This window comes from Manacus candei, unplaced genomic scaffold (genome assembly GCF_025592945.1).
Source record: "Manacus candei isolate 608988 ecotype Guabito, Panama unplaced genomic scaffold, ASM2559294v1 h1tg000015l, whole genome shotgun sequence".
In the NCBI taxonomy this organism is placed as follows: Eukaryota; Metazoa; Chordata; class Aves; order Passeriformes; family Pipridae; genus Manacus; species Manacus candei.
Genome location: NW_026138063.1, coordinates 12,419,772 through 12,446,939, shown reverse-complemented (window position 1 = coordinate 12,446,939; position 27,168 = coordinate 12,419,772). Strand labels below are relative to the sequence as shown.

Genomic DNA, 27,168 nt, shown 5'->3' with positions numbered 1-27,168 from the left:
CCCCCGTCCCGTCCCGTCCCGCCCCGCCCCGCCCCGCCCCTCCCGAGGCTCCACTCCCGAGGGTGTTGGCTAATCCGCTCGCTGGGTGGAAAATCTGGTCCTCTCCCCGGCGAAGGCGGGCCACCGCCGCCTTGCCATCTCCTGCAGCCGCGAAGGGGTTCTGCTTCTACGCAGCCTTGCAGTGAGTGAGCATCCGTCACCAGGAAACCTTTCGAAAGGGAAAGGATATGCTGCCGTTCCAATTCTTCACTGTCAGGAGAAACAACAGCGATGGAGCTCAGAATGTAGTCGTTTTATGGCAAAGAGATTTTTAGGATGCGTTTTTATTTTTTGACACGGCCCAGGCATTTGTTTTGGGACATCAGCGGAATCTGATGATTGTGCCCAGCAAGAGTCTTGATCCGAGAGGGATCCCGATCCTGTACGGCCATCTCCTTGGCTGTTGCCTGCACAGTGTGCTAAAAAGGAGTGTTCACTAACACTAAAACTGTCTTCTTGGTGAGTTGAACTCAGCAGTGTATTTAAAGCCCGGCATTTAAAAAGTCAGGTGAGCAAGGTGGTTTATTTAAAAGATGAGAGCAGTGGGAGATTTGTCAACTTTCTGGCTTCTAGTGACATGAATTAGTTAATTTAGTGGAGCACTGAGTGGCAGTTCTTTCTGTATCACCCCCTACTTCAAGTCTGAACTATTTGCAAAGCTTTGCAGTAGAAAGCCAGGGCCATTCTTGTGGTATTGACCAAAATATATGTATATATATATGTAGAAACCCAGAAATCTGCTTTACGTGGGCACAGCAGGGTTCTGTTGCCTGGGGGAGCCCGGGCTGGGATCCTGCAGGGCAGGGACTGGCCTGTGCTCCCACCAGTGCAAGGGGAGGTGAGTGTGGTCAGCACCGCTCAGCAGTCACAGAATCGCACTGTAGCAGACACACAGTGCAATAGGAAGCTGCCGCTGAAGAGGCAGGACAGATGGCATTATAATCACGGTAAAATTCCATCATAGGGTTGACAGTTCATTTGTGCATAAGTAGGTCTCTCTCGTTGATTCATTTTCATTATGTAATGAGGTTGAAAGGCCCATTCTATTCACACACTCTCCAAAATAGCTGTGGCCTGTGTGTATGAACAGGCCACATGAGCAGGCTGGTGTGTCCTTGAATGGACCAGAATAACCTAACTCACCATGGAGACTACAAATACTTCTCTGGCTAACAATACACATGAGTTTATGGATAAAAAGGAGGGGAGAAAGGGTAAGTAAATAATAACCGGCATTATGGCAGAAACAAGAGGAGGCCCACACTGTTCCTCACTGTAATCATTGTTAAGGAAACCCTTCTGTCTGACCACCCAGGAGCCCCTCTGGCAGGCACACTCACACCACCTGAGCTGGGACTGCCCATCAGGACAGGTGGCCCCAGTGAGCCAATGGGTGCCCTGCTCGACTCCCTGTACACCCCACACTCACACAGTCAGACAAGGTTTCCTCACTGGCTTGACCCCAGGTTTCCCCTAGAAGAGTCTCAGACACCCGGACCCTTAAAATAAATTGCAACAACAAAAGAGCAGCTTGAGCTGGGTGCCTTCAAGGAGGGACCCCAGAAAAAGAAACCCTGCAGTTTTTATACCCTCACAGTCTAAGTGTGCTGTCCCTGGTTCCTGCTGTGTCTCTGAGTGTCTGTTCACCTGGCTGGTGCCACAGGTCCCCATGCCCTTTGTTATGTAAAAGATTGGCACCAGTTCAGGGCCCTTTACCTCTTGCACTGCAGCTGCACACTGAGCTTCAAGCTCAGTATTCCTAAACAATCAGGAGGTAACCTGCAGTGAACTGGAAAAGCATCAGTAAAACTTTTGTAGTACTTATGTTTCAAAGCTTCACTCATAGCACTGGAAATTCATTCTGGCCTTGTACAAGGCTCAGGCAGTGCTTCAGTCCCTGAGCTTTGTGACTGGTCTGTTATGGGGTGGGTGTCTCACACATGGCATGTTACCAGGCCTTGCTGCAAATGCCTTTGCTCTCCTGATGTAGGGGGGTCCTTAGCGTGGTCTGGGGCTGAGCAGATGCAAATCTACTCTCACATTTACCATTTTGGCAAAGACCCCCAAGGAGAGTTTATGACAGGACCTCATTCTTCAGAAAGTTTTTGTGAAGTTATGGTCTTGCTTAGCCCCCACAGGGACTGATTACAACCCTATTTCTTTTCCCCCTTATCCCCTCCACTCTAATAGCAAGGAGGCAGTTCTCCTTCAAACAATCACTTCTTTCAGTCCAGCACTCCCAAGGAGGACAATGGGGGTTATTTGTTTTACTACGTCTGTCCTTAGGTGAGCTCAGTGTCTTCTTTATTATTTCTCTCCCCAGTTGGATATGCCTTGCCAGAAAAGGAGTAAGAACTGTGTCCACATCAGTCCTTCCATGTGTCCCATGGAAGGATTTGGGTAGGATGATCTCATGAAGACCTGCCTGGGATGCTATAATTAGTTCACAGAATCATAGAATGGTTTGGGTTGGAAAGGACTTTAAAGATCATCCAGTTTCAAACCCCCTGCTGAGGGCAGGGACATCTTTCACCAGATCAGGTTGCTCAGAGCTCCATCCAACCTGGCCTTAAACACTTCCAGGGATGAGGCAGCCACAACTTCTCTGGGCAACCTCTTCCAGTGCCTTATCACCCTCACAGTGAAGAATCTCTTTCTTAAATATAATCTAAACTTACTTCCTAATATCTAATATAAACATGCTCTCTTTCAGTTTGAATTCTGACCACATCAGTCTACACATCTACCACAGTCTACCGCATCAGTTTTGTACATCTCTCAGAGGTGAGTAGGTGATGGTGTGCAGCACACTTGGGCTGTCAAATTCTGTCTGGACTTTGTGTTTTTCAAACAGCCTTTGAAGACAACAGAGTCTCTCATGTCAGTTAGAGCATATTCCAGTTTGGGTCTACAACATGAGATCCGAGAGATATTTTAAATTCACAACTTCAAAGGTTTTCAACAAACGCAATGATAAATTTATTACTATTTCTTCTCAAAGTAGTAGAAATATAATTAAAATATAAGAGCAGAAAGTATGATAAATGAATTGGAAAAATATTGTTAACTATAGCTGTGTATTTTGGGATTCATTTTGATCAAATGCACTGTTCACGATGCAGCCATAATCTTGCTCGTGTACTCTGGCATCCAGTTCATCCCTGGACCACTTCAAAGAAGAATCCCTTGTTATTGTATGTGTATCCACATTTCTCTTTCTCCTGTACAATGAGAAAAAAAAAAAAAGAACAACCAATTTTAGTTTCTGTTCTTATCTATAGTGAGAAGTCAAACAATGGTCAAAAGAGATCCCAAGTGCTGTGGTTCCTTTCTGGTCCTTGCAGGTATTTGACTGATGGGAGTTTTGAGGTTTACAGGTGCTAAAAGGGGTGTATGTGTTTTGAATCTTTTGAATGTAGCAAAGCTGGGAAAAAGCCTTACCTGTACAGGTACACTGTAGATGAGATGAGAATGACAATAACAACTACACCTGCCACGACTCCGATGACGATGGCATATGTATAGTCCTTGGGATCCTCTGTGTCAGGGTCTTCAGCTGAAGAAGAGATAAGAGCCCTGTCACTGAAAGCTGACCATACTATGAGCAGAATTTTTTTTCTCAATCCTTGCCTATGTGTTTGGTTTACACTGTGTTCTCTGATGAATGTGGCTTTCTGGAGTGGTGTCAGCCCCTGATCCTGTATGCTCTACAGAGCCATGCTGTCATGATTTCTGGCACCTCTCCACTGGGCATCTGACAGTTCTTTCTGCTTGGATGACCACAGGCTCTCACCCACTGGGTTACTAATTTACATAATGAAAATGAAGACCAAGCTCAGTTTTCTCCATAATAACATCCATTTTTGAAAGTGCAGACAGGGAAATCCAAAATAGTTTTATTACCTGTCTTTTCAGCCTCACACGTTGCTCCTGTGTACAGCTCTGAACATTCACAGTAGAAGAGGAGAGAGGTGCCATTGGTAGTTTCAGAGCAAACACCGTCATTCTGACAAGGGTTTGGCATACATGGTCCACCTAGTGAAAAGGAAGGAGAAATACTTGATTCTCAGATAAGTCAACACTGAGAGAGCTGTTCTTGCTTAGATTACACTGACTCCTAATGCTGCACATCCCCTGTATTTTCTAAGGCAGTTACTTGTATCTGACAACAGGAATAATGGAAGGAAACTCTGTTTCTGCAATGAAACATCAGAGCAAGATCCCCTACATGCTTTTCTTCTGTACACACTCCCTTGAAACTATCCCCAACCCAGTGATGTCTTATAAGGTAAGTCAAGACTTCATAGCATCAAAGAAAATATGATAGTGGTTGACTCACTCCTGTAGCATCCACGAGTGTAGTTGGAGATGCCACAGATTTCATCAGACCCACACACTTTGTCAGAGCAGAAAACAGTGGAGCTTTCTGTGCACTGGCATGTCTGAGAGCAGTCATCAGTGGTGAATATTTCTCCAATCTGGAAGACAGCAGTGAGATGTTAAGAATATCAAATAAAATCAGACAGAAAAAAGCATGAATAGAGCACGGGGCACCATTATAGTCTCTCCAACATTTTCCTGAGGAATAGCAACAGGGCAGATTTTTTTTTTAATTAGTTTGTACAAATAAAACAAGCATCTTACTAATCCAGCTCTTTGAAACTAGAGGATGGCCCAAGAAAGAAGGCAAAAGAAGAGTTTGAGGTATGAGATCCTAGTTCCAGGTGGGGTACATATGCAACCAACAGTGTCTAGCTGTTGCTGGAGATAAGGGTGGCACATGCATCACATCATACCTCCAAGGCAATGTGGAAATGTTATCTACCGTATTAATTAAAAGTGCCTCCTGCTAATAGTGTCTCTCTCCTCCAATAAAAAATGTTTACTGGCTTAGGCCTTTTCTGTACCAAATCTCCAGTGTTAATGCAGAAATATATGAGATAATGAAGTTGTTCTATCCTGCAGCGACAATGAAGGATTCTCCTCAGAATCCAGCCTTGCTCAGGGCTCTCTTCATGTCCTCCCCAGCTGTACAGTCTCTCAACACTGCCTATATCACTCTTCACTGAGATGACTGGGACCACAGTGACCCACAGAATTTCTCTGTAACTGGTATGTTGTAAACTTTAGTGCCTATGAGGCTATTATTTAGCCTAATAAAGCTGAGGCATTAACATGGAGGTCAGAGTGCAATCATATACTTTCTCCAAGTGCCTGCCCTGAGTATTCTGGCAGACAGAGTTTCAGAGGGAGACCAAGGGATCTCGTCTCTCTTCCCTTTCTCCAGAAACCAGAATTTTATTAAACAATTGCTCTTTGTTTCTATTGCAAAATTACATGCTGAGCATTACAAGGAGATTGTCAAAATAACTAATGGAAGAAAATACTGTTTAGTGCTGCAGGAGCTGTCTGAGCCACAGAGACTGTATGTACCTCATAGTATTTGTTCAGGTATGTGCAGCCACACTCTTTGTAAGGCACACAGTCAAAACCACTAAGAACATAGCCAGGGAGACATTCACAGCCTTCCACACAAGGTGATTCACACTCAGAAGGGCTGGTCAGGTCGTTGCAGGATGCTGGGCATGCAGACGTGCATGAGCTGTAGTTGCTGTTGGCAGGACATGATATACCTATAAAAATAAGGACACTCCAGTTATACCAGGATGCTGTGCATTACTTAAATATAGAATTCTCTTTCAGATCCAGAAGGCATAATTTTGTAGGAGGCCATATGATGCACATACATACACAGAGATGTTCATACGTATATAATAGTGCTGAAGTTGTAAGTAAAGCACTCCAAAGTCAGGAAATGCATCATCTAAGCTACTTGTATAATGTGCTCTCATTCCTGATATACACTGATCTCAAAACAGCTTCCCACACTTTTAGGGTAGCCATCCTTGCAAGTGCCAGACCTGTTTCACAACTTTAGGAACTGTGTTTCACCAGGAATACAGAGTCATAGGAAACACAGGGAAAATATGGTTTGATTAATCTCACGACTTCCAAAAAATTTAGTAAAAAAAAAAGTTTGAGATGATTATAAGTTTTATTTCAGCATTTTTTAGTCTGAAAAATTTAGTGTTTTCAGTTGAATCTTTTTTTTATCTTGAAATTTCACAGGCAAAAAAGATAGTATATTTTGTAGATTTTAAAGGAGATTGAAATGAATTGTTTTTCCTTCAGACTTCTAGCTTGTGATGGTCTCCAAAATTTATTTTTTTTTTGTCCCATTGGGACGGGGGACATTTTTTCTCTCACAGAACTTCTGATGACAGGGAGCTGACAGCTCTGATTTCCAAAGTGTCTTTGTAAGCTAAAGGCTAAATATGAAAGTGAGTCTAGGACACAGAAGAGAGGCCAGAAAGGCAAATGTGCATGTTAAACTGTGAAGACTGAGCAAAGTGAGAATCAACGTTTTTACTCCCTGAGAAGTTTTGATACATGGTATGTCTAGGAAAAGCCTTAAACCTGATATTTTGAGAGTCCTGTAGGCAGAATCCATACTTCCCATTTCTTCCCATGCTTACCACAAACTGTCTGTTGTCTCCAGCCATCCATACTGACTCCTTGCTGCTGACAGGCCAGCACATATTCCTCCAGACTGCGACACAAGGTAGTGACCTCATCTCCTTCCACACACATATCAAACAGGCAGCTCCTATGTGCAACATGAGAAAACATTAATTTCCAGTACATTTGTTATTGCTTATTTTCATCTGCTTTTCTGCCTGACTTTGAGTTAGTTCTGTGTTCCAGTATCTGCCTGATAGGAAACAGAGGAATAAAAAGCACCCCAGACACGTAATTGGAAGATCAGGTCATTTGTTGTGCAGCTGCTGCTAATCTGTGAGGTGTTCATATAGAATCATAGATCATTAAGTCTAGAAAAGACCTCTAAGATCATCAGGTCCAACCTTTAACCTAACACTGCCAGGTCCACCACTAAACCGTGTCCCTAAATTAAAAATTTTCCTGATGTGCAATCTAGACCTCTCTTGGAATGAGCAATAAACTGTTACCTGACTTAGCACAATCAGTTATTCTTTGCTATCTGCTTCTGGTTTGAGCTACATCTTGCTTGTAGAGCAGTTTTTAGCACTGCTAAGTCTTACAGCTGGCCTACACACTTCTTTCAATACATGGGTACCCTCCCCATGTCCACGTGCCTTAATAGCACAGAATGCTGTTTTACCCAGTGTTTGTTTGCCAGTGCTACTTTCTCAGTTTTGCTCATCATTTGAATATCTGTGGCCTGATTTTCAGAGGCATTGAGATCCAAGATGAATGGAATCTGAAAATATGCAGTGCCTTGGTAAGATCAGGGCACTGCTAGGCAGGTAGAACAGGCTGCCCAACCAAATTCTAGAGTGAGGAGAAAAGTTATGTTAAGAATCAGCATATATACAGTGATCCACTTTATTTGGCTTAAGATACTGTAACATTCTTCTGACAGATAGGAGATGGGCATTGTCTGTCTCTAAACACTAGGTACAAGCATGTAACTAAAGAAAACTGGCAGCTACTTGGCATATTTGTGACTAATGACGGATGAATGATGAATGTGGGGATGAATACAGCTCAAAATTAAGTATGTAGGAATTGTATAGGTAGGAGGCAGAGCAACCCTGTAACACAGCAGAGGGAACTTTCTTAAAGATACCAGGTTAGTTACTCTTCACTACTCTGTTTTTTTTACTTCTCCATGAAAAATTCAAGAAGCATCACTGACAGCTTCAGCTTTTGGCTACAGCATGATATAGATTTTATGAAGCTAGAATTGCTTAAAGGAAGCCAATAGACCTAGGTGCTAAATTCTCACTGAATGTAGATGAGAACTGTAAGCACACTGGAAATCCCGGGCTACAGGTATAATGCTTAACACTGCTGCTTTATCTGTGTGCAAATATATATATATATATATATAGCTAAGAGAGAAGTAAACTCTAAATAGATGAAAGAAAGGCCATCACATTTATGTAAAAATAAATAAGGGGATGTAAATATATCAATAATGGAATCACTGGGCCCAAAGACACTTATTATCCTCAGCCTCTATTAATGCCCTGGAGACTGAAGATGCAAAGTTCTTGTCAGAAACTATCGTCAAAATGATTTTGCAAATGGGGAGAACAACTATCTGCAGTAAACACTTACGTGAAATAGAAATCCGGTAGGACTGTGGAATGACAATTTGCAAAAGGACCATTCAAGTCAGTCAGGATTTGGCATCTTGAAGTTGCATTTTGCTGCTCCAGCTGATTTTCGTTGCAACCTTGGAAAAGCCCTGGATCTGGCTCCTCCGCAGACTCATTTCCTGAGTTGACATCTCGTCTATAAATGAAGTCATTATGAAACCATCAGTGTTCTGTGTGCATCCAGCATTCATGGCACTAGTTTCTAAGTAACACTGCAGGAATACTTCTGCCTCATAGTGTAAATGTAAGCTTATTTATCTCTCATGATTTGTCCTGAACGGGAAGGAAATAGATGTAGCAAATCAAAGACACGCTGGAATACTTCCTAAGATCTCAGAGATTTATGGTATTTAAATTAAAAGGGATGTCTGTAGTTCTCTCTTTGGAAATTCTGCATGACACAGAACACCTCCTTCATCCAATCTATTCAACAAAATTGGAACGTTAGTCAGAAGGATACAGCTGAAATAAACCCCTGTTCCAGGAGAAGGACTGACATTAAATCAGGATTTACACTTGCTCAGGCCCATCTGGTATAGCATGTACTTATTTTTGCCAGCAACCGTGAGCTTGGCAAAGATGTTTTTTATTCCTCTGCCCCAGCAGTTGTAATGGCTGTGACTCCAAAGAGGGATACTGAACCACAGTAATGCAGTAATTCAGGCCTCTTTTGGCTAGATAGAAGGGCACTGATAGCTCACCTTAGTGGTGAGCAGGAAAAGTCCCTACACGCAAACAAAGGGAAGAAGAAAAACCAGAAATAAGACAGTGTAATTATTCCTGGAGGTTAACTATGGCTTAATCCTCTCACTTCTAGAGGCAGTACTTGCCACGGATATTAAGTAGAAAATCAAGTACCTGAAACGAGAGCTTCTTTTTAAAGGAACTTTCCAACTTTCACCGAATACATTCACGTTCTTCACCCAAACACCATCTGGATTTGTGAAGTCATTTCTATATCTCCCATCAAAGTCACCACACAAGCCTTCCACTCTGCTTCCATAGGTGTTGGCCAGCTTTATATCTAGGGAAGGTCAGAAGAAAAAAAAAGCTGTTACACAGAAATCGTTGTCTCTGAGTGTAGGAAGAAGTGGAAAACAATGCCAAATGCCACATTTTATGACTCAGATTGAAGTTCGTAACATGACATGGGCTTCACATGTAGCATGTGAGCACAGCCCTGAACATACATGTTCATACATGTAGTCACAGGACTGTTTCTGTGCTCTGCAACATGGATCATGAAAAAAAGAATTTCTTGCAGTAATTACTTATGTTATTATATAGCACAACATCATTGCCCAAATGCTCTTAGTGCATGCTGCTTACTGCTTTGCAACAAACTGAATGCATCACCCACTTTTTGTCCTTCACTGACAATCCACTTGACCACTGAGAAACAGAATTCCTACAAGCAGACTGTTTCTTTCTGCAATTGGAATTTTAGGTTTGGGAATGAGGGTCATATAAATAAGTTGCCTGGCCCTTTCACCATACACTTAGAAATAAAATAGCTATATGCTGTTGTAAATCGAGATTAACTTTGGAATGACAACATTTTTTGAGACAGTGCATAAATATTTCAGCACATTTTTTTTAGTATCACTTACCTGCGTTTTGATTGCCATCAAAGCTCACATATAAGCCAAAATCTGTCTCTAGGTAAATTCTTGTTATCCTCTGATATATATGAATACCTTCATGAGGTCGAAGAGGGGGTCTCACACGGACACCATCCAACTAACAGGGAAATAAATTAAAATTCATTATATGTAGGCCAAATTAAAATCTGGCTTCAGTACAGGTCAATGCTACATATCAACATTTCTTGCTTTTCATGATAAATGTATCAGATAATTTAACCAGTAAAAACCTCAGTATTTAATTTTTTAAAGTTAACAAAATCATATATTGAGAAAAGTGATCTGGACACAGTACTTTCATATCATCATAAGAGATTTCTATTATTGAGCTAAAGCGAATATAGGGGCTATGTATATTCTTACACACCAATAAAAGGGAAGGACATTAAATTATCCTAGCATAATTCACACTTTCCCCTACCACTGATAAAAATTTGTGTGGCTTTATTTTAAGCCTTGGGATATTTGGTGTTTTATTCCCAAAACTCTATTTATACATTTATTTGTTTGAAGTAGAATCATATCCTTCATAGCTATGGAGCAAAAAAGACTCAACACAACTGAAAATCTCATTTGTGGTTGTCTCATAGCACTGCTGTAATAATACAGTTTAGTAGTTTTGTACTTTAATTCTTCAAAACAAACATTTATTACCCAGAGGTGTTTTGCTCCAAGGGAGAGTCTTTCTCCATGCTCTGCTGTCAGGGAGAAACTTACCAGAACCTGCTTGTTCTGCCTGAACCGCACTGTGTGGTTGTAAACATTGATGAGAATCTCTTTCAGGTAGGTAATGTGTCGAAATAGGAGTAAAGGAGAGTTAATGCCTTCAATGCTGAACGGCGTGAGAGTATCAGGTAGGTCAGGGATGGTCTGAGCCAAAATATACGTGTATTTCCCTTGGAAGTGGTGCACCAGACCATCGAAGGTGGTGTAGTGTGGGTCGCCCAGGATCTGGCATCTTCCAAAACCTAAAAAGGAAGAGCTTCATTACTCTCCAGTTTAAATGTGTGTGTGTGTCAGATCCCATGCATAGATTGGTTCAAAATGGTAGATAAAAATTATTGCTGCTAGCATGCAGGTCTGAAAGTAAAGGTGGGTGCTCAGGCATCACCCTAGTGAATGAACACTGAAACAGAGAGATGGACAGAAAAACTCATTCCTCTGCTGAGAACCAGTGTGAGCCAGATGAGCTGAAGCAGAACATTAGAGTTTATAGACATTATAGAGACTAAGTTGTGCATATTGGCCCTCTGCTGCCACACAGCATGGCTTGCAGTGGGCTCTTAGAGATGTTGATTTCATAAACCTCAGCTGTGCATTGCTACAAAATTGAAAAGCAATGCCTAACTTTGGCTTGCTCACTGCTGTCACTGATTTCCTCTGAGGTTACCAAAATGGATGATTGGGTTCACCAGACCTAACAATCAGATGCAGTGACTATCATCTCTGTGTTCTTGACCACTGAGCGCAGAGTAAACCATTATACCAGGAGCAAGGCTATCCTTAAGGCTGCTGGGGTGCCTCTGCTCCGGTATTTTGCCAAAATGTAGCAGGGGAACACTGGATTTGCACTATGCTTTTGTGCTGATACTCAATACACTATGATTGATGACATACTATTCTTCAAAACTGAAGTGCAGAGGCACTAGGCAATAAGCTGTCTCCCAAACAACCCAACTTACCTAGAGAATATGGGATTAACTTTGCTTAGCCAAAGCAATATTGAACAAAAGTACAGAGTTCTCTGACTGGCCTATTATGTATCTGTTCAGATCTGCTCTGTCTTGGATTTTGTTTATTGATTTTTTTTTTCTGTTCTCAAATCAACATGCAGTGAATTTTTTCTTAAATTTATTTATTTATTTAAACTAGTCAGATCGAACTAGATTTCTAGATATAAGTAAATTTTCATACCCTAGTATCCATTTCCCTCTACAAATTCTCTGTTTGGAGCTGGAACCTTTTATTATGAGAACTGAGGCTTTTTATATTCAATAATGTGTCATCAATAACACTGTCAGAGTTTCCTTCTTTCCCCTTGAAAGTCTGGAGTTGCCATGGAAGAAAGAATGGACACACATATTCTCCCCCTCCTTCTCCAACCCTCATGAAACACCAAATGAAGACTTGCTTGCACGTACCTGTTGGATGGCACTTGTGTTTTCCATTTTGGATCACACAGGTTTCTCTAGAATCACAGCTATAGCTGTTACAACTGATGACACCGTTCTTCTGACACTGGCATCTTCTGGCGCAGTATGGAGTTATCCATGTCTCCCCAGCCTAAACACAAGTTATGGTGATAAGATGTTATCAAGGTGTTCAGCTTTGCAATGCAATAATAGTTCAATAGCTAAGGGTGTGGGGACAGGTTAGGTGCAGCCTGTCCAGTTGGTGATTCCACAAAGGCTCAATCCAAGCGTAGTCTCACCAAGAGTGTGGGAGTGGGGATCTCAGTCCATTTATCTTATTGTCTTTGACATGAGAATTTGAGCACAAAACAGGATAGGAGAGACTGCCTGCATACCTCTGATCAATTGACTGTTTTCAAATGTGCCTGAGTTTTGGCCTCAGGTGCAAAGTACAAAGCAAGCTTCTGCATCTCCTAATACCCAAGCCTGAAGCTTTTACTCATCAGATGAGAGGTATTTAAGAGGTAGACCCTGAAGACTTTGATCTTTCTCTCTCTCTTTCTCGTATTAAGATTGTCAGGAGACCAACTTTCTGCAGAAAAGCCATAGATTTTGAAGTCACAGATTTACTCCACAAACTACTTACACTGTAGTAATTGTTGTCATCATCCCTGCAGCCACAACTGCTCAGAGGTACACAGTTGCCATTACTGAGCACATAATTATCATCACACTCACAGCCCTCTGTACACTCTTCTGTCTTGTCACAAAGGGAAGAGGCAAAAATGTCATTGCATGTTGATGGACAGGCAGAGACACAGTCTTTGTAATGGCTCCGGGATGGGCAGGGCAATGCTGGGTGGGAGAATAGGAGCAGCGTTATTAAATACATCTACAAAGTGCACTGCAAACACTGAAAGCTACGCATTGGCCTATGAAATGGTAGTATGGAGTTACCTTTTAATAGCTGATTTTGATGATCAACCAATTTTTATTTTTGTATTTTACTTAAAAAAACCCAAAAAAACAAAACAAAGCAAAGAACCCTTTCCGGAGCTGCTCATGCAGTTTTATTACAGGTATGCCTGAACTGGTGGCACCTGGCACTAGATCATTCAGGTTCAGTGTTCCAGTTATGCTGCAAATGCCTCTTTGGGCACTGCTGCATATGTGAATCTTAAGGGCAAATATTTTAGAATGTTCCACCCTCCATTGATGCAAACCAGGTGTAAATTTAGCTTAACCACAAACATAAACACATACAAGATATGCACTGCACTTTCAGACTGCAGATTCATCCAGCTCCATACCACATTTCTGCCAGTGACTAGAGACGCGTAAGGGGACAGTTCAAGAAACAGGCTAACATGACAAAAAGTTTGTTAGTCCAGTATTTTCCTCTACTTGTGGCAAAGAGGCAACTGGGGATTTCTGATAGACCTATTCAACATTCATCTGGCTTGTTTTTTAACCAGTTAATTGTTTTGTCCTCCGCAACATTATGTGATAATCCCACAATATGATACTAAATTGTGAAAAATCCCCCACAAATAAACCCCCCACTACCTGATCTTTATTTATTTTTGCATAATTAGTATGTAGCTTTGTTGAATTGGTGGAGTGAGGCACATACCCTGGAAATTAATCCGAGAATATGGCCTGTAATAAACAACTGGGTAAACTGACAGTTTTCATTCAAATCACAGTGAGTGTCATTGAGCCCTGTGTCCTATGACAGTATCCAACTTTCTTTTAGTCTTCTGGTTCTATTATTTCTCCATTTTAGGCTCACTGCAATATCTCATGGCACTCATGTGGCTACTAAAACCATTCTAACTCCAGATTAGTATCCATATCTTGCCTAGTTCTGAGTTATCACTGGGTTTATATGAATCTGAACACAATTCAGCACAGCAATGGAATCATAGTAGTAGAATTGTGTTTTGTGAGAATTTGGATTTATTTTCCTTTGACATAACTTGTTCACATAATTCTGCTTATTTGTTTTCATACTATCAGTCATCCAAGTTTCAGTTTTTTCCCTTGCTTGTGCACTTACGACAGAATGTGTTATTCCTCCATTTAATGGTGATTCCATGGTTCTTGCAGGTCTCCACATAGGCTTGAACTATGTCGCAGAGAGCAGACTTCATGCCATCATACTGGCACATGTCATAGATGCAGATCTCTACAAAGTCTTCAGGGTTGACTAGATTATGGCATACTTTGAATTTGTCTGATTTTAGGACATTACACTGGCTTTCAATGACTTGTTTATTCTCAGCAGTGCAAGGGGGATTATCATCTTCTCTTAAGTCTGGTAAGCAACTGCAAGAAGGCACAGACACAGGCATCTAAGTTCCAAAGGCATGCTGAAGACGTGAAAATTGAAAAGTTTTTTCTACTGTGAGGTAGAAAAGGCTAGAGACTACAGTCTTCCTTCTGCCTGAGTGAAAGACTAGGCAGAATTAGACCTGCCTGACAACCACCATGCTGTGTCTGACACTTGTTACTCTCACTAAACTTGACCCTGACTAGAGGATTGGCGCACAGCTTGATCTTGGATCTGTCTCATCACCGCAAATTTGTGTGGTGATCTGGACTGAGCCAGGCTGTCTCCAGCTTCCACTGTGGGCCTGAGGCCACTGTTTTCTCAGCTGTGTTATCAAATATGACTTCCTGTCCCCTAGGGAGCAGCTGGCCCTCACCATTCCCCAGCACCATCATCTGGCTCTGGGTGTTATCAGTGTAAAATAGACAGAGGCTGTGTACACACTGGAGTGCCCCAAAGACTAATTCCCCAAGTGTGTATGTCAATTGATAGAATGGCTGTGGGTTCCCTCTGGCCTGTGCAGTGGTTTCCTGTGGGGATGGCCTTTCTTTGGGCTTCATATTCAAGAAAAGTCTCACTCTCACTGCTTACATGTTACAAAGTAGTAGACAGTCAAAACAACTGAAAACAATTGACTGTTTTCTGAAGCGAGATGGAAGGTATGAAAAGACATTAATATTTACCCCTTATCACTGTCTTCCTCCACTTTCCAGCTATTTCCAAACTGTGTGGCACTGACAACTGTTCCATTGGGCAAGGACAGATCATCTTCACGATTATCATTGAGATTACCACACATGCCATGCACCTGCAAACAAAAAAGAACCGTATTCTAAGCATGACCTGTTCACATCAACTTCCCCAATAACTTCTTATTCATTGCCTATGAAATAATGTGACCAAATCAACCACCAATCTTGTACTAGACATGTTAGACATTCTGACTGCACCCATGGAGAAACAAAACAGATATTGCAGTAAATCTGTGATTCCCTGAGGCTTCAAGGTATTTATTTCTCTAAGTTAGATGTATTCCTCTAGACAGGTAATTTTCTGTAACTACCCCCTCAGAACACAAGGAAATTGTTGTGAAGAGAAAAAAATGCAAAGGAAATAATTGTCATGTGTTACAATACAACTACAAAGAAAGATGCAATAGCAAAACGCAAGAATAAAAGGAATTAGAAGTAAATGCAGAAAGCAGTAGTTTTGAAGAGCCAGATGTTTGCACACTAAATCTTACCTGTGAGAAATAAGATTGTGGGAGGGTGATTTCCAGATGGTGATCGCCGTCATATTTCACTATCACACCAAAGTCAGTTTCCACGACTATAAATCTGCCAACATTTCCAATGGACACGCCTTGCAGTCGGTTCTCCACTGGAGTGTAGACTCTCTCATTGTTCAGCTGGAGAGACATGTCATTTTATCAGTATGGACATTGTTCCACGAAAGCTTTTCTGCTCACAGTCTATAGTTCTAGCAGTGCTGAAGATTTCTGTGTGACAGTTTTAGCTGTTTACACTTCCACCATTGCATATTCCAACTATGGGTTGCAGGAATAAGCCTTTTAGCTGAAGAGAGATGGGCAGGACTCATATCATGTGCCTTTAACAGGGAGCTGAAAAGATCACTGTAGTGAGCAAGCTCTTACTCACCCTTAGGGTAGACTCCCTGCCTCCAGGACTGCCATGGATCCCCATGTTATTCTAAACTGATACAGTATGACTTGCCTTTCCTCTGCTCTTGTTAGCCCACTATAGGTGATTGGCTTGACAAGAACTGTTGAAGTGGGGAGTCCCATACTTTAATTCAAGCAACAGTTCTCCAATCTGGAGGCTCTGGGCTCCATCTCAAAGATATGACCAATAAAACAGTAAACCCAAACCAGAAGCCTTGGGAACTACTGAGAAATTATATCTGCTCGTGATATCCACTTAATGGAGGTGCCCACAAGTATTAAGCATATGCGTACATATTCCTTAGGAAACATGAAAATCCTTTTTCCTACAGCTACTGTAAGTGAGCTAATTTTAAGATACTTCTTGCCAGAGTAAAGAGCACCACCACCTACCAGGATTCCTTGGTTTTTCTGAAGGGTGATTCGTACATCATGCACATCTATATAGACTTCTTTCAGGTATGTGGCCCCTCTCAGTCCTCTGTCTTCATTCTTGCCCAGTATGGTTATAGGAATGACATTGGTGGAAGTGTTGACAACCTCAACCAAAGTGTAGGTGCAGGTTCCCATGAAAGTGTACTTCATTCCATCAAAAGTGAAATAATGGGGATCTCCTATCACTTGACATGTTGCTTGACCTGAATGTGAAAAAAAAATATCTAAGAACTTTGTACTGGATTTAGTCATGGAGTCAGCTGATAAAGGAGTTTGCATAAGTGTAACAACCTAATCCTGATAAATATTATGTGAGCAAACTTTCACAGAGGCATCTCAGGTTCATGCCAATGACATTTATTTGAAAATAAGAAATTTCTAGAGACCACCTCCTAAATTTAATTTGCAAATTACATACAAAATGACAAACTGGCATCAAATGAACTTTTGTATATATTTCTATATGCTGTTGCAGCTACAATTTATGGTATTTGAGAGTAATACAGAGCTTTTCTAATTATCTATGCAAAGATATAGAATTATCTGTATAAACATGGGTGTAAAAGTAAATAAAATTTCATCTGTATATATCAATATATAGTGCACTCATCATAGCCCAGACCCACAGAAATGCAATTCTCAATTATTCTCATATTTATAGCTTGCAGTACTGGTGATGTGGGACATGAATTTTCATTATCAGGACAAACAGAACCCAAGTGACCTTGGGCATCATCAGTTTTTGCTGATATTCACTACAAAGGAAGGGCCTTTGTGCTTGCAAGACAGAACATCATATTTCCAACTGCAATGGCAGCAGTCAGTTGGGACTTCTTTACTATCACATGGGAAGAAACATTTATAATGAAGTTAGAAGGAGAAGAGGATCTAATTATAGAATTGATATTGGAATGATTTTCAGGCAGGACTTACCATTGGAATGACAGCCCAGCACACCATCCTGAATGCTGCATTCCTCTTGGACTCCACACTCCCAGGATGTGCATTCGATGGTGTTATTAGCCTTGCAGGTGCAGCGTTCAGTGCAGGGATAATGGGTGAACCAGCTTTCATCCAGCTGAGTGGAAAAAAGTGTGTAGAATTATATACTATAAGATAAATAAGAACGTAAAACTGTAAGGAAATAAAATTATCAATATTTGAATGTGCATGATATGTGATCATTTGGGTAATTGTAGCCACGCAGCTCATGTATCAGGAAGACTGGCAAAGTAATTCTATTTTGAAATTATTAGTGGTGTAAATATTAATTGTGTAGTATTATTAACATGCTTTTTCTCTCACAGTGATAAGGAATGAGATTCTCCCCCTCCGCCTTTTTTTACTTTATTTATTTATTTACTTAAATGCCTGAGGTAACTTGCCTGGTGATACTGGTTCTTTTCATCAACACAACCACAGCTGCTTTCCGGCACACATTTGTCTCCACTCAAAACATAACCTTCCTTACAGAAGCAACCTTCCACTGGTAAAGAACTGCAGGAATCAGCTGCTGAGATGTTCAAACAGGTAGAGGGACACCTAGTACCACAGCTCTTGTAGATGCTGCCTCCAGGACAGGACATTGCTAGATAAAGAGGAAAAATAAGATCACTCTAAAGGGCAAAATTGTGGCAAAAGTTTTCCTGATGCTTTCACTGTTTGCTCCTGAAAATACACAAAATTGCTGTTAGAAAGCCTGACACAGGACAGTGCTGTGCACAGAGGACTCTCTTTCTGTGTGAGATGGGTGGCTTTTGATAAAGGTGGGCAAGACACGTGGGCCACCCTTGCACTTCACCTCACAACAAAGTCAAACATTGCAGGCCTGTGTCGAGGATAGGTCTGATGTCATCATACACAACAATCAGTTGTGTTCAGTAAACAGTTGGTTCAGTAAACCTTTTTCTGCTGGTTTGAAGGCAGAAAGTCACTCCATTAAGGGAATAGAAAAATCTCTACCCATACCAGCTGATATGTCCCCATTACTGTTGTTACTATTTGAACATCTGCCATGTATTTTAAAATAGAACTAAAAATGACACTCTGTCTTTCACTGAGAACACTTGAGGAAAATATATTATATTTTCACACCCCTGCTGCTCATGGTAAAATTGGGTTTCTATCACTCAAAGCGTTGTCCCCAGGGATAACATTACAATTTACAGAAATCTAGAAGCATTTCTCTGTTTCTGTCATCTAAAAAAACACAGAAAAATTGTTTCTGGCTAGATTCTGTGATAAATCACTACATATGATTCTCTTTTATCTTGTCCGTACTCAGAACATTACACAAAATGAAATAAACGTGCACGAAGAGGGTAGAGGACAATGAAGTTAAAATCCAGAATAGATGTTTATATCACAACACTCACGGCAAAGAGTAGAATTCCTCCACTCTATACATATGCCAGCATTGATACATGACTCAGCATAGGCCTGTAGTCCGTAGCATAGGGATATTGCCTGTCCACCAGTGAAACACATGTCATAAACACAATTTTCAAAGAAATTCTCTGGAGGCACTTTGGTATGACAGTCCTTGAAGATTCCTGTGTAAATCAAAAAAGATATATAGAAGGATAGAAAAAAACAACTGGAATGATAAGATCATAACCACCATCTATTTTCTGTCACAGCAAATGTATTGTGAGTGCTCCAGGCTAACTTTGTTTAGTAAATTAAACCGGTACTTGAAATGGATGCACAAGGCAGAATCAGAGTGAGCCCTCTGGATCAGGTTTTCTTCTTTTTGCAAGATTGATACTACATAGCTTACATAAACTAAGTGTTGCTGCCTAGGAAAACCACTAATTCTAGACAACTACAGGGACTGTCCAATGCAAGGAACACGTACAGAATTTTAGTTAAAGTATTTGTAATACATACACTGACAGTGCCCTCTGAACTACTCTTTTAGCAAGCAGAGTGCAAGTCACTACAAAGAAAAGAGCAGCTTCCTGAACATGTCCTGAGATAACCTTCATGGACACATGGGCACTGTCTGAACAGATGACATATCCTGACCGAGCACCTATGAGTTTTACATTGGCCATTTACACTGGAGGTTTTACAGCTTCCAGTGTGAGCTCAGGAAAACAGACTATAAAGAAGGGACAAGATAAACTGTAACATGTTCCATCATATGGCTCACAGAAAACTACCAGCATATTACCTGTTGGGTCTGTGATCATGCCACATGCTGTGTTCTTCTTTGCTTCACTCTCCAACACAGGATCACACTGCTCTTCTGTCCCACCACTGGAGCATCTGGGGAAAGCAAGCAGAATCAAATGTGTGTTTCTCATCATTTACTATAAGATTTTCAGTGTAAGATTGACACATGACAACCCTGCACAACAGACTGTACTTTATGTCAGTCACAAGACTTTATCCAGCTTCTTTGAAAAGCTGATGTCAGCCCTCTCACTGAATGGGCTCATTTTTTTGATCCCTTCTGGGCTATTCAAAGGCTTATTCTTAGCTGAAAAAAAAACCAGTTATGGAATCCAAACAGTTATGGTTTCCAATTAGGGAACTGGACTGAAGTCCCATCCTCCCTCACACTCAACAGACAGTTCCTGCTTTGGAAAACAAGACTTAAAGGACATAACCCTCTTATCATTCTCTGGTTTACATACAGGTACAGCTCCCTACTTCTAATTGGCAGTTGGAAGATGTGGAATGGTACTGGATGATAAAGCCAGCAAGTAAGTGGATGGCTATTTGATTTTAAAGAGTTTGGTTAACAAATGCCATGTGATTAAATTATTATACATACATGGTGTTATTCTCAGGCACAAGCCAGCTTTCTCCAAGATCAGTAGAACCACTGGCAATATCACCATTGGGTTTTATATTGTCATCATTTGGATCACCATTATAATTACCTGTGAAGGTAAAAGGAGATTTATGGAAAACATGAAGTTCAAACCTGTAGAACAATACTAGGTTTCAGGCTGTAAAATAAAGTAAAATATTATAGGGAGAGTATATCTGCAACAACAATGTGTACTGGGCAAAATAAGAAGAGCAGAATTGTGTTTTAGGCTTTGACTGAGCTGCTGTTCAGACACTTGTGGACTTGAAGCAGGAAGTCTGCAAGCTCCTGTGTAACCAGATTACATTGCATCCAAGAAAGAACTTCTTAGCTTAAAAAAAAAATCCCAACTCATTTTCTTGTTTCCTACGTGTAGAATGTTGGACTAAAAATTACACAGTGCTATTTGCACCACTATATTCTTAGGTAGATTTCCTGCATTGAAAGCATGAAAAACCCATGGAGAGATAATAGAACTAGGAAGTTCTAGATGATCCAAACCAAAGAATAATCAGAAACGTAGTAGTCTAATGTTTCTTCTTTTTCTTCTTTTCTCATTCTTTTGATTGTTTAAACATGATCATTCAGGTTGTATAAATGCCTTCTAAGAGCACAGAAAAAGAGAAGCAGGAAAACTTGAGGATGCTGACAGTAAGCTATTAAGATTTTTCTCTGCTGTGCAAACAGCTTCAGGTTTTTATAATTCACAGAATGAAATGGTATATCATTTCCACACCAAACAAAAGACAAATACATCAGAATGTAAATAACATAAAAATGTATTTGTAGGATTCTTTAATAGCTCCAAGCAAAAAATGACTCTCCTTAATTTTAAAGTGTAGAACTTAAGGCAGCTTTTTTATTTGGCTAAAAATGTTATTTTTAATTATACCTCACAACATTCCAAATGGATAGCATGTTACCAGGAAATTTTAAAGTTCCTCTTAGAAACTGAAAAAGTCTAGCAAGTTTTTTTTCAGAGCTGTAAATTCTAGTCCATTTGACAGGGACCAGTTTTGTGTAGAACAAGTAACGCATCCTAAAAAAAAAAAGCTGAAGTAATCACTGGCCTCCACAACTCACTAAAAAATGACTAAGTCTACAACTTACCACAGAGGCCACAGAGCAGATGACTGTAATTAGAGGGCACGGAGACTTCCGCATAGTGGTTTCCATCATATCTCACCCACAGTCCAAAGTCAGTTTCCAAGAGAATATATCCACCACTGCTTTGAATACTGATTTTCTTCTCAATAAATACAGGTAGGTTCATTCTGCGACCATTCACCTGTACAGCAAATTGTAAAAGTTAGTGCATGACTGCTGGGACTCCTACAACTACCAGCAGCTAGTACAGATTACTGAAAGATATGATCTTGTGCACAAAGCAACTGGAAATAATTAAAGAACATTTAATCTGAGCAAGTTTGTTGGAGATCTCATTAAAAGAGGTACATGTCATTAATAAAAAGAGAAAGTCTCCTATAAACTCTACAGAGGAAATATTTTATTATTGGCATGTCAGTTAAAAATATGTTATATATCTCTTTTAATCAAGTATTTTCTTACATTCACTTTCTTGTTTTTCAGTAGAGAAATCTGGTTGTCATAGACTTCCACTTGCACTGACTTCACATAAGAGACTTTGGTGTTGGCTCCTCTGTGCTCATTTGTTGTGGACACATCGAAGTATGGAAGCTTCTCAGAGACATTGCACACTTTGGAGAGCGTGTAAGTGCAATTTCCCATGAAATTATGGACTCTGTGGTCAAAAGTGTTATAATGTGGATCTCCAGAGGCAGTGCAGGAAGCACGGTCTGTGAAGACAAAAAGACAGACTAATTCCCTCTGAATCTTCATCAGATTTTTGCAGTTGCTTGGTTTCCACTTTGTTTTACTTTGTATTTGCTGCTCTGATATAATATTGACAGCAACAGCACTCCAAAGGCCAATCCAGTCTTCTATCTTTGGACCCATAAAAAAACCTGTACTCGTGTATCAGAAATCTATGCTAGAGGTTGAGGAACAAATGTGAGCAAAAGGCTTTGATATGAAAGAAAAAAAGGCACTGCTGTTAAGACATCATTATACAAACTGTAGCAGTGAGTTTTTAGTGTCGATATCTGAAAGGCTATTTCTGACTAAATAGGAAGAATTTCCATAACATCTTTACAGTGTTGGTTAGCCAGAATAGCTGCACTACCAGCTGTCTGGGTTTCTGTACTCACATCATTTATGGAACTTATACTGAACATTGCATACACAAGATATCCTTTACACATTTTTAAAAAATATCAAAGTTAACTAGGCAGTGATAATATGTACAAATGGAAGTACACTGTGTGTTCATTGAAGTGTGTAATGCGGAGAAGATTTTGAATGTTAATAAGAAATTCCTGTTTTGAAGAAAAAAAATTCCCATCAACTCTTAACAGAGTTGAGATTGAAGGTTCTTCATGGTGCTTCCCAATAATAAAAAAAGATAAAGAAAGAGATCCTTTCCTCTTTCTTTTTCAATGGAATGTTAAAATGTAGCTACACGTACGGTTGTTGTCTATATGTGAAGCTTAACTCCTTACACAGAAAGTATTAATGCTCCCAGAATGGCATACTTAAGTTACCAAAAAAAAAGCAGAAGAAATCTAAACTGATTAGGTGAGCTAGGACTCTCTTGTATTTAACAAGCTGACATATGCAGATATAAGTGCTTAAAATTGGAGGAAAGAAACAATTAAAATTTATCAAAGGGTATTTTAGTATATATCCTAAATATTAAACTAACACTAATTGCACTGAATCAGACTTTGACAGGAAAATACAATTGGCTTATATCACGCCCCAAAAATAAAATTTGGAAACTAAATTAAATTTCAAAATATACAAAAAATTACATCTGTATAATAGGTGAAAACTTACCATAGAAAAAAGTAATTTAAATATTTATGGACATGGAAATAAAGAGTATGTGAGATAACTATTAGATGGCTGGTCTACTCTTACCAAAAAGCTTGGCATTGTGGCAAAAGAGACCTAGAGGAGAGTGTACATAGTCAGAACTCAGAAGGAGTCCCAGACATAAAGAAATATTGTGCAAGTGCAACTGAGGGAGCAAGGAAAACTCTGATCCTCCAGTATAAAAACTCTATCACTTAGCTCTGACACTTCAATTCAGAAAATAGGAAAGTTCTGAGAGCCAATAAGAAAACAAGATGGGAAACAACAGTACCTGAGCTGGGTATTGGTGTTGTTGGTGATGTTGTGTGGGCAGGCTGCATTGTAGTGCCTGGCAAGGGAGTCGTGGGTGTTGGTGTTGATGGACCTAGGGCAAGAGACAGTTAGAGGAGATGTGCAGCAAGCCAAGCACCAGACCAGTTAAGCAAAACATGAGTGTTAGAGTGCTAGAGTGAAGGTGGGGCCACCATTTCCCACTGTCACACAGTGCTCACGTACAGCCACATACACACCCATGGTATGCCCGTGGCCAGGTGAGGGTGGCCAGCCAAGGGGAAAGGCTTAGCACAGCCAGTAAAAAACATGGATGGGAGACAACCGTACCTGTGCTTGTCCCAGGTGCCGGTGAGGTTGTTGTATGTGGAGGCCGTGTTGTAGTGTCTGGCAAGGGGGGCGAGGGGGTAGGAGCTGATGAATGAAAGAGAGTGAACCAGAGGTGGAGAAGGTGTGTTTTGTAAGGGGATTTGTTCCCAAATGGGGATGTTGCACCCTTCCCAAACACCACCGCACCATGGCAAAAGAACTGTAGGACGCACACCAGGCCAGTGAGGTGACAGGTGGGGAAACCTCCAGCACAGCTGCCCCATTCCTTGAATCAGGGAGAGAGTCAGGGAAATCAAAGGAGATGGACAGAAGACTTACCACAGACAGTGCCAGCACTCCAGTCTCCCAGGGCAACCCCTGCCTCCGCACAGGCTGTGGCATAGGCCCCCAGGTCATTGCAGAGCTGCTCCGTGCTGTTGCCCGTGGCACACTGGTCATAGACACAGCTCTCAAAGTAGGTCTGGGGCGGCAGAACTGCATGGCATGGCTGGAACGGGCCACCCAGATGCGTGAGGATTGAACACTGCTTGTTAGCTGCCTCCTCCTCGGCAGGGGAGCAGGACACAGGCGGGCCGATGGCTGGGTCACACCTACACAGCAGACAGACAGCCCTGAGCTCACCGCAGCCACACCATTTCCTCACCTCCTCCCCAGACAAAACCTCAGCTTCCGGAGCCCAGATCCCCTCCTAAGACAGGCACCAACGGCATCGCTTGCAAGGGTGGAACGCATGGCCCACAGTCACCAGTCCCACCCCTGGAATCAGGTGGACAGAAGAAAATGCCTCAGGCTGTTGCGATCCCAACAACTTGGGAAAAGTGTCATGCCCAGGCCCTGGACCACCCTCCCAGAGGTCAAGAAACTGCCTCTTCTCCCTTGGCCCATGCCTGCCATCACCAACCCTTCCTCCTGATGGCCCTCATAGCTCCCCTCTCCCAAACTCCCTCTTGTCCTTCATCTGCAAGATAGATCAGGGACTCACGGCCACTCATCATCTGGCACCATCCAGCTGGCTCCAAAGTCATTGAAGTCGGGCACGACAACTCCATCGGGGCGCGTGAAGTCGTCCTGCTGGCTCCCAGTGTACGTCCCACACAGCCCACAGAGCTTGCCCTTGTGCTTCTCAGACACCTTCACGAGGAGCTCGTGGTCCCCGTTGAACTGCAGCTGCAGACCCAGCTTGGTGGAAACATGCACGTAGGAGCCGCTCAGGGAAATGGTCACACCGGGGGCAGGAGAAGCAGGCAGGGAGACCAGAGCACCGTTGACCTGGAGTAGGGGGAAAGAGGGAAGCATAAAGAGGTGCCCTCTGCTGAGAGGTCCCTGTTCCTCACTGGGGTGGTGCCAGGGCCCAGTGAGTCGGAAGCACTGATGGCATGAGAAACCCTGCCCAGGCCTACGAGGACACCAGCAGCTCTACATACGGCCCAGCCAAAAGTCAGGAAACCAGCCCAAAATCTGCGGCTGCACGAGCAGCCACATCTGCCTCACTCAGAGCCTCGCCAGGCTCTTCTGCGAGCGCACAGCAGGCTGAGGGAATAGCAAGCTCTCCCTGGGGACAGAGTGGTATTTAGGGGTGCTTAGTGCATCTGTGGTTCCCAGGTGTAAAAGTGAGGGGCTTACGTAGACGGCCTTGCGCTCGCGCAGTGCAACATGGAGGCCTTCCAGGGACAGTGCCACAGAGTTCAGAGCTGTCCAGCTCTGGCTGCCACGATGTTCGTTGCGGGTGGTGACACTGAACCCGATGGAGGAGTTGTCACAGCCTGTCACAACGGTGTAGTTGCAGGAGCCCTGGAAGTGGTGAAGCTTCCCATCGAAGGTGCTGTAATGCGGGTCACCGTAGATGTGGCAGAGCGCAGTGCTGGCTGGGTAACAGCCCTTCTGGCCGTTCTGGATCTTGCAGACCTCCTCCTCGCCACAGGACAAGGCAGAGCAAACCATCTGGCTGTTGGCTTCACACTGGCACCGGCGAGAGCAATTCTCGTTCACGAAGTACTCGCCTTCCTGCAGGAAGGGAAACGCCAAACATCAGTGTAAGACGCAGGAAAATTGAGGGAAAGAAGTCCCTGGGAGGGGTGCAAACCAGGGCAGGGCTTTCACTCACGCTGTAGTAGTTGTCCTCAAAGAGGCAGCCACACTGGGCCTCGGGCACGCAGGTGTCTCCGCTGAGGAGGAAGCCAGAGGTACACGCACAGCCCTCCACGCAGGGCTTGGAGCAGTTCTGTGGGGCTTGTCGGTCAACACAGGTGGCAGGACAGCCGGTCATGCAAGGGTCATAGGAGCTGTTGGAAGGACACTTCAGGGCTGCAATGGGAAGGGGACAATTAGGACCAGCAAGACTTCAAGCAAGGAAGGCCTTCTGGGAGGGGGAAGGCCAAAGACTGCCTTTGGCCAGAGGTTCTGGGCAAGGGGAGTGGCACATTTCCCTTCTGGCAAGGGCAAGGCAGGTACTCACGGCAGAAGGTAGCATTCCTCCAGGGCAGAAGAGTCACGCCAGCTGCCTGGCACGCGTCAGCGTAGGCCTCCAGAGCAGCGCACAGAAACTCCTGGCCACCATTCAGGGCACAAAGGTCATAGAGGCAGGTGTCAAAGTAGCTCTGGGGGTTGATCACGCTGTGGCACGTCTCAAAAGAGCTGGGCGTGCTGGTCAGTATGCCACAGAAGCGGTCCGACTTGTAGAGCTCTTCCTCCTCTGCACTGCAGGGTGGGGAGGGGACGGGGACACCGCAAGAGGGGTCACTGTCTGGGACCTGCCAGCTCTCCCCCAGTGCATTGGAGTCTGCGGCTTGCTGCCCGTTGGGCATCATGTATTCGTCGTCTCTCCGGTTGTTGAAGTTCCCGCACATGCCACAGGTCAGGTTGAAGTAGGTGGTGGGCACCTTCACCTCCACTGAGTGGTCAGTGTCGTAGGACACTGTGAGGCTGAAGTCTGTCTCCAGGACGATGTAGCGGCCGCTCTTGCTCACCGTGATCGCACCTCCCGCTGCCCTCACTGGCAGGGTCTGGCGCACGCCGTTCACCTAGGGCAGACACAGCACCATGGGCCCTGGACTTGTCCCTGGCCTCCCCGGGGTCTCCTGCCTGGGGAAAGCAGCTGCCAGGCCAGGCACGGCAAACAGCTGCCTGGGATACCCTCACACCCCACACCCCTGGGGCCCATAGAGCCGTGTCTGGGTCCTGCGCTCTGCAGGGGCCTCTGCTCAACACAGAACACATTCCTTGGTTGCCTCTTCCTCCTCCAACCCCTCTGGAAGGGAAAAACAAAGGGGCCCAGTGGCTTCAGGGGAACCCCCAAGGCTTGGAACAATGGAGACAGCTGGTACATGC

The 27,168-nt window shown here is 42.8% G+C and overlaps 1 protein-coding gene across 50 annotated transcripts in view; it reads right to left on the bottom strand.

Moving 5' to 3' along the window:
• Positions 1-2,994: 2,994 nt before the first annotated feature.
• The window catches only part of LOC127468700 (IgGFc-binding protein-like), a 59,915-nt gene continuing 35,741 nt past the window's right edge, over positions 2,995-27,168 (bottom strand). For all 50 annotated transcript variants that reach the window (XM_051782098.1, XM_051782101.1, XM_051782108.1 and 47 more), the window contains 30 exons: positions 26,297-26,861; positions 25,946-26,145; positions 25,465-25,845; positions 24,824-25,110; positions 24,160-24,431; positions 23,842-23,925; positions 23,513-23,605; positions 21,856-22,103; positions 21,397-21,574; positions 20,248-20,356; positions 19,642-19,736; positions 18,842-19,018; positions 17,852-18,054; positions 17,400-17,544; positions 16,425-16,669; positions 15,594-15,758; positions 15,034-15,158; positions 14,078-14,346; positions 12,665-12,873; positions 12,028-12,169; positions 10,604-10,854; positions 9,854-9,983; positions 9,102-9,267; positions 8,203-8,379; positions 6,576-6,706; positions 5,473-5,672; positions 4,379-4,517; positions 3,943-4,074; positions 3,481-3,595; positions 2,995-3,260 (listed from right to left, as the gene is read on the bottom strand). In XM_051782098.1, coding sequence (XP_051638058.1) covers positions 3,107-3,260; positions 3,481-3,595; positions 3,943-4,074; positions 4,379-4,517; positions 5,473-5,672; positions 6,576-6,706; positions 8,203-8,379; positions 9,102-9,267; positions 9,854-9,983; positions 10,604-10,854; positions 12,028-12,169; positions 12,665-12,873; positions 14,078-14,346; positions 15,034-15,158; positions 15,594-15,758; positions 16,425-16,669; positions 17,400-17,544; positions 17,852-18,054; positions 18,842-19,018; positions 19,642-19,736; positions 20,248-20,356; positions 21,397-21,574; positions 21,856-22,103; positions 23,513-23,605; positions 23,842-23,925; positions 24,160-24,431; positions 24,824-25,110; positions 25,465-25,845; positions 25,946-26,145; positions 26,297-26,861 — 5,787 coding nt within the window. In that variant the 3' untranslated portion in view covers positions 2,995-3,106. The remainder of the gene's footprint in view (positions 3,261-3,480; positions 3,596-3,942; positions 4,075-4,378; positions 4,518-5,472; positions 5,673-6,575; positions 6,707-8,202; positions 8,380-9,101; positions 9,268-9,853; positions 9,984-10,603; positions 10,855-12,027; positions 12,170-12,664; positions 12,874-14,077; positions 14,347-15,033; positions 15,159-15,593; positions 15,759-16,424; positions 16,670-17,399; positions 17,545-17,851; positions 18,055-18,841; positions 19,019-19,641; positions 19,737-20,247; positions 20,357-21,396; positions 21,575-21,855; positions 22,104-23,512; positions 23,606-23,841; positions 23,926-24,159; positions 24,432-24,823; positions 25,111-25,464; positions 25,846-25,945; positions 26,146-26,296; positions 26,862-27,168) is intronic.